The following is a 7,557-nucleotide window of genomic DNA, read 5'->3' as shown; positions in this document are numbered from 1 at the left end:
AATGATTTGGGCATGTATGGTATCCAAAGGGATTACACAACTTAGCAGGAATGGTCTGGATTCACCAAGAATTCAGTTTAATATCATACACTTGAACACACATCCATCATGTTTGATGCAGTTGGGGATATACAAATTTCAGAATATTGATCATATTCATTCTTGGCAATAATGTTGAAAGAAATAAACACACATGAAAAGAATGAAAGACCCTGGAAAAACAGAATTTAGAACTGATTCATGGTATCATAAAACATTGAAATTCAGATAACGATGTTACTTCAGCTCTAATATCTGTGCTGGATGTACAAACAATTCCTTCAAACCTGTTACTTATGTACAGGTTGTACCTTTTAGAAAGGAGACATTAACAACCACCTGTCTACCCCATTCATTTGGGCTCAGTGCCCAAAGAGAAAGCAGGGATGCAAGGCATAATGTGTCAGGTGTGAGGTCAGCCAGCATGGAGCTCAAAGGCACCACTCTTCTCCTCCTCCCTATAAAGAGAACTGTCTGGCTTCCCTCAGCACAGACGTGGGAGCAACTGCAGATCCTCCTACAAGATGCTGGTGGTCCTGCTCACAGTGGCTTTGCTGGCCCTGAGTCCAGCTCGGACCTTATGTGAAGGTAAAAGCTAAAGGGGATTGTAGTAACTCCTGTGGTTTAGAATTCCTCACTGCAGAGGGTAAAGGGGAGGGAGGAAATGATCTAAGGACTGGGCTGCAGAGATTTTATGAACACTGTTGAGACTATTTATGGCCCTGTTTCATGTTGGTTTTTAGAAATTTAGGTAAAATTAGGAAATCCCCCAAAGTTTTCATCCGGAAGCATGGAAGGTTAATTTCATGTTTGAGGAAAAACCTCTCCATGTTGTCAGAGATTCAAGGAAGGTGGGAGACTGACACAGGGAAGCCTGCTGTGGAAACGTTATTGTACTTCATGCAGACAGGCTGAATGCTGCCTGGTTGTACAGTAGATGCAGGACAGAGGAAGGAGAAACCCATGCATCACAGCTATGTCAGAAACAGAGATCCAGAGACTAAATGGGACTCTCTTTCTACAGAGGGAGATAGGTATGAGGGCTCAAGTTCTCATTTATCTCTGACCTGCCTTCAGTATTTCAAAGAGCTGTGAGCATGAGGGATATCATTGGATACAAAAGTCCATTGCAGGTTTCCATGCTTATAAAAACTCGTGAATAGAAGCAAAGGGTTTAGAAAAGAAAGAGGGTTAAAAAATACTCAAATGTAATATTGAAATACTCAGAATACGTATCAAGTATTAATCATAGGATTTTGGAGATGCTAGTGAGAAGACAGTTTTCATATTTTCACCAAAGGGGAGAGACTAACCACAGCCTCCACCAGGCCAATTTCTTACATTTTCTTCCTCCTTTTTCATCAGCATCACACAGAGTGACTGAGATTTCACTTGGGGGGTGTCCAGGATGTGTTTGGAAGTCACCTTTCCTAGTAGGATTGTGTGAGCCTTGAGATTGGTGACTAACTTTTCACTTCATCCTGTTCTTATTTCCTAGAGGTCATCTATGAAGACCCTTCCTCTGTATCAACAGGTGAGGCCCAGTTCATCCTTAGTGAACCTTTTCCTCCTTTTCCTTAGGAATGCTCATTTCTGCAATGTCTCATTACCATCACTCTTATTTTTAGGGATTGATGAAAGTCATTTCCCCTAATATCAACAAACTACCCCAACCTTGAGAATCTGAGGAATATAACAGGAATGCCATACTGAGCTTCAATGATAACAGGAACAGTTTGGTGTAGCCCCAGGGATAGACAAATGCTGAGAGGTGATAGACAAATACAAAGGTCCTAACTCTGACTCCTCAGTGTTAATGAGAGTCATTCAATGGTTTCTTAATCCCCAATATTGTCTCTCCAATCATATGACTGTTTGATAAAATATGTGTCTGTGTCCAGTTTCTCTGTGTTTCTTCATTTAGCTGAGCCTTGGTAGCTGATAAATACATGCCACAGATAATGAGTGAATTCCCTGTGGGCCAAAACCTTGTTTTCTCTACACACTGTCACATTTTATCAACATGGGTCTAGGACACTGAGCCACTATGCTTGATTCAACATCTTGCTGAGGTGTCTGACTTGGATTCACAAGCAACACACTATAACTTGTTCTTCAGATAAGAGGGGTCTTCATGTGGAGAGAGAGGAAATGAGGGAGGCTAACCATTGAGAAATAAATTTGGAAAAAAAGGGTCTATGTGTACCAAGGTCAGAGAGGTACACAATAAGGAGGTTCTTTTACCATGCATCCCATCTACTCTTGTGCTGTACCCACACAGAGGCTGAGGACCCAAGTCAGAGCTCTGAACAAGGCCCTCAGAGACCACCTCCTGGAGGACGCCCACCCAGACCCCCAGCTGATGGTGGAGACGAGAATGAAGATGAAGAGGAAGATGATGATTCAGAACAGGGACCACCACAAGGAGGCAATCAGCAGCATCCTCGCCCTCCTCGTCCTGGACACCAGCAGGGACCACCCCAACAAGGAGGCCAGCAGCAGCCTCCTCGCCCTCCTCGTCCTGATAACCAACAGAGACCACCACAAGGAGAAACCCATCAGCGCCGTCGTCGCTCTCCTAGTCCCGGAAACCAGCAGGGACCACCCCAACAAGGAGGCCAGCAGCAGCAGCAACAGCAGCAGCCAAACGGCCCCCCTCGTCCTGGACACCAGCAGGGACCACCCCAACAAGGAGGCCAGCAGCAGCAGCAGCAGCAGCAGCAGCCAAATGGTCCCCCTCGTCCTGGAAACCAGCAGGGACCACCCCAACAAGGAGGCCAGCAGCAGCAGCAGCAGCAGCAGCCAAATGGCCCCCCTCGTCCTGGAAACCAGCAGGGACCACCCCAACAAGGAGGCCAGCAGCAGCAGCAGCAGCAGCAGCAGCCAAATGGCCCCCCTCGTCCTGGAAACCAGCAGGGACCACCCCAACAAGGAGGCCAGCAGCAGCAGCAGCAGCCAAATGGTCCCACTCGTCCCGGAAACCAGCAGAGACCACCCCAACAAGGAGGCCAGCAGCAGCAGCAGCAGCAGCAGCAGCCAAATGGCCCCCCTCGTCCTGGAAACCAGCAGGGACCATCCCAACAAGGAGGCCAGCAGCAGCAGCAACAGCAGCAGCCAAATGGCCCCCCTCGTCCTGGACACCAGCAGGGACCACCCCAACAAGGAGGCCAGCAGCAGCAGCAGCAGCAGCAGCAGCAGCCAAATGGTCCCCCTCGTCCTGGAAACCAGCAGGGACCACCCCAACAAGGAGGCCAGCAGCAGCAGCAGCAGCAGCAGCCAAATGGTCGCCCTCGTCCTGGAAACCAGCAGGGACCACCCCAACAAGGAGGCCAGCAGCAGCAGCAGCCAAATGGCCCCCCTCGTCCTGGTAACCAGCAGGGACCACCCCAACAAGGAGGCCAGCAGCAGCAGCAGCAGCCAAATGGTCCCCCTCGTCCCGGAAACCAGCAGAGACCACCCCAACAAGGAGGCCAGCAGCAGCAGCAGCAGCAGCAGCAGCCAAATGGCCCCCCTCGTCCTGGAAACCAGTAGGGACCACCCCAGTCAGAAGGTAATTGGAAGCTTCCTGCCCCATGTCGTCTTGCAAAGCCCTGGGGTCACAGGACCTTTCCTCGTTGACAGAGTACAAACACCTCCTCAGCCTAATCTCCCCCAGTTCTAGAATTCAATGGCAGCTGAGATTTAAGCTCACTTTTCAGCAAAGGCCCTAATTCTTGTGCTTCTCAAAATCAAGGTGCTAACAAATCATGTGGGAACATGTTAAAAGTACATGGTCATGGAGCCCATTTCTAAGTGTTAATATCCAGGTATTCTTGGTAGTACAGGATGACCCTTCTAGCTCATCAAGATTTTTCTGATATTCAGTCATTCTGCTCCAAGTCCTTTTTCCAGTGTTTACCGGGAGGTGTGACTTAGTGGGGTAGGAGCAGTGACCCCTCTTGGTCCTATGCCTCCTTGCTCAGATTCAAATGATTTCCCATTTGCTGTCCCCATCTAACCATGACAAGCCAGTAATATTTCACACTGGGCTTCTCAGTCCATAATCCCTGCTACATCATTTAAGATTTGTGCTCCTAAATGTAAACTAGATTTTTATGTCCTTTTAGACAAATGAATCCATTCTCGTGCTCTAAAATTCAGTTGAGAAGAAAGTTATGGAACAAAATCAGGAAAGCATTTGTCATTCTTTCCCCACATATACCTTGATATGTCTATATCATTACTTTTTTGTGTAACCTCTTGGAAACAATTATTCACATATAAGCACATCACTCTACTTTATTCTACAATTGGTAGCATAAATTATAAGCAAATCGCTCTGTTTCTCACATCAAGCACAATATTTTACCACAATTTCATGTAAGTTCATGAGATCACAGATCATTCCACTATCTTCTTTCCTTCCTTCCTTCCTTATGTTATTTCTTCTTCTCTATAAACAAATTCTCTCTTATTTTTTGAATTTCTTCATCTCTTACTATCTAAAACTCCTCCTCCACTTCCATCCCCTCTGCCACCTTCTCTTTTTATTATTTTGCAATTGTGGAGTATTCCGTGACCTTACTGTTCCAATGTTTCTTTAATCAAGTCCTGTTAATTCACTCGTTGGTTTTAATACCCCATTGTAGTTCAATGCTGCAGTTATTCTCTTTGTGAATATAATTTTGTTTATTTTCAATAGCATTCCCAAAATACATAATCTAGCAATAATCTTTTAAAATATTTATTGAAACATCAGAATTATACATAATATAGGGAAGTGTTGAAAATCATACAGCCATACTTCCCCTTCCCGGAAAAATCTTTATTTCCTCATCTTATAAGTGATGATGTAAAACACACTAGGTGTTACCTGCCGAACTAGAGTGAAAGAGAAAGAAATCAGGAAGGGAAGGGTGGAAGGAGAAGCAGAGACCAGAGGAGGTGGGCTCTCCCCACAGGGCTTCAGTGATTCTAGCCAGGGAGTAGAAACCTCCTCCATGTCATGTCTTCCCTACAACCTCCCCTCTTTGTTTGTTTCAGAGAGTGAATATGAAGATGATGTCCTTCGGAAAGTTCTGCCATTGGAACAATACTGTCATAACCGTGTATTCTCTAGACCAATAAAATAATCAGCATGCATTTCTGATTGCTGTCTCTCTTTTTGGGGTGGGAGAGGGTGGCATCTGAGGGTCATGCACACAGTGTAAGGACATCCTGGACTCCTCTCAGGGATGCTTCCAGAAAGCTTCCCTTCCTCTTCACCCACAAGCCAGGTGAAATCACTTCAGTGTTCCCAGCATTCTTACATTTCATAAGACAAGTACTAGCTTTAAAATTATTTCAGATATATGTACTAAGACTTGTAATTTTCTGGAAAGAAGGAATATAGAACAACACTGAGAAATTTGCACAGGCTGAGGAATTCTACACATTTCTGAAATCATTGACCTTGGATTCCAAGGACATGAATGTGGGTTAGGCTAGTTCTCTCTAGAACCCAACTTTTCTCTCCTTAGTTTTTCAATGCCTAAATCTGCCCCTCCCTAGATTCCCATCATTTTTTATCCAAACTGTGTGAATTTGGCAAATAGGCAAATTGGATCAATTTTCAGAGACAGGAAACTTAGAGTCCTTCAGACTAGATTTTTAGTTTCTGATGTTCCTTCCTTCCTTCCTTCCTTCCTTCCTTCCTTCCTTCCTTCCTTCCTTCCTTCCTTCCTTCCTTCCTTCCTTCCTTCCTTCCTTCCTTTCTTCCTTTCTTTTTCTTTTTGTATTTTACAATCGGGACAGTCATCAGGCTTATTGAATAAAATTTTGGCTAGTCATAGTAACTATAATATGTCAGATGTTTGGGCATTTTATAGTTTCTTAGACACATACCAATCATGTATACTTATATAACTCAAAAAGTTGAAACATAATTTCTCATTTGCCATGTAATTATAACACACTGAAACATCCTGATTTTTTTTCATTATTTAGAGAATACTTTATTAGTTTCTGTAATCAAACCCACGTAGATAAGACCTTACATATTTAATACAGTGCGTTACTCCCGTACAAATGGAAAAAAAATTAAGTTTAACGTTTCTAGACCAATATGGCTGTTAATTTCTGTACAATGCCAACTCAACACGGTAAACTGGGATACTTTTTCCAAAGTTGACAGCACAGCTAAAGTTTCCAAAAGTTCAAATTATATATATATGTATATATATATATATTTATATTTATATACAAAGACCAATAATAGCAGTATGTTATGCATCAATAGCAGCAACAGCTTTTCCAGGTTCTGCAGTCATCTGAACAAAATTATAGAGACATCCGGCACACTCCATTAAAAAAAGGGGCTAGGGCTGGGGGCGGGGGGGGGGGGGGGGGACGGTGGTGGTAAAAAAAAAAAAACAAAACAAAACCCGAGAAAACAGCAAAATTCTGTTACTGTTGTGATACCTGGCACCATTTTTTTTTTTTATTAGCTTCTCAATCATCATCTGAAAAGAAAACATTCTAGAGTAACATCATTAAAAACAGCTCTGATAAAGCACGGTCACTACTACGTATCATAAAGCAGGTACAAGAGGTTTTACATTCACAGAGTATGATACAGTACTGTCCTACATCTATAATATTAGAGGATACAATTAAAAAGGCAATTATTTGAGACTTGATTCTACTTTTCTAGCAGAGGGCCCAAAGGATGGCATGACACAGCTCTGTAAAGAAATGTACTTCCTTAGGATTTCCTTTCATTGGCGGCACAGTTCCAAGTACTCACTCTCTTCATGAATATCAGCTAAAAACTGTTTTTTATATATATATATATATGCCAGGAAAAAAACCCAAAAAACAAAAAGCAAAACAAAACCATTGGATTCATACACAGGTGACCAAGTGGAGGCAAGCAAGACTCAACCTAACCAGCATTTTGCCAAATCTGTCCTGTTTGAATGGTGAGCGCTCCATAGAAGAAAGGAGAGGCCAAGCAGCGCTCTGAAGCCCCAGACCACAATCAAAACACAGCATCATTTCAACAGAGGCAGCTGCCAAACACTGCTCATTCGGATACGCTCCAGGATGCTGGTGTCAATATTTAATCATCTGCTCACTCATTCAGGAAGAAGGGGAGATCAGTTACTACTGTACTTTGATTGTGTTCAACTCAATCATCATGTTACAAAAATAGCAAGCTGCCATAATAAAAAATAAGGCTCCTCTCTCCAGCACCAGTTACCTTCAGCTCTTCACCTCCAAGCCTGCAAACGCCATAACCGTACCCAACGAACATAAGGGAGCAAAGAAACCACATGAGATCTACTGGCCGGGTCTGCCACACTGTTCAGGCTGAGCTATTCCTCTGTGGTGTTATTCTCTCCTATTTCTGATGTTTCATCTAACCGTAAAGATTTTTAGTTCTAAATTATATGCACTTAAGGAAATGTGCACATATTCATATATAGATTCTGATTGAAGATGCACGGCCATCAACTGAGCCAAAGTTATACAGTAGGTGCGAGCTTGCAAAGCCTGGTT

General features: G+C 43.6%; 1 protein-coding gene and 1 long non-coding RNA gene across 2 annotated transcripts; one reads left to right on the top strand and one right to left on the bottom strand.

The window, feature by feature from the left end:
- Positions 1-545: 545 nt before the first annotated feature.
- On the top strand, positions 546-3,570 carry LOC306662236 (uncharacterized protein; the record flags this gene model as incomplete). The annotated part of the gene is made up of 4 exons (XM_079141763.1): positions 546-627; positions 1,538-1,573; positions 2,321-3,205; positions 3,287-3,570. Exons 1-4 carry the CDS (start codon positions 564-566, stop codon positions 3,568-3,570), a joined length of 1,269 nt encoding a protein of 422 aa, XP_078997889.1. The 5' UTR covers positions 546-563.
- A 2,425-nt stretch (positions 3,571-5,995) lies between these two features.
- LOC306661477 lies at positions 5,996-6,820 on the bottom strand. Its single transcript, XR_013763883.1, has 2 exons — positions 6,408-6,820; positions 5,996-6,374 (listed from the first exon to the last, which is right to left on the bottom strand). It is a non-coding gene; the product is annotated as an uncharacterized lncRNA (long non-coding RNA).
- Positions 6,821-7,557: the final 737 nt, after the last annotated feature.

Source organism: Sciurus vulgaris (genome assembly GCF_902686455.1).
Source record: "Sciurus vulgaris genome assembly, chromosome: 5".
Classification (NCBI taxonomy): domain Eukaryota; kingdom Metazoa; phylum Chordata; class Mammalia; order Rodentia; family Sciuridae; genus Sciurus; species Sciurus vulgaris.
The sequence above is the reverse complement of the archived record's forward strand: the minus strand, read 5'-3'. Positions and strand labels throughout refer to the sequence as shown.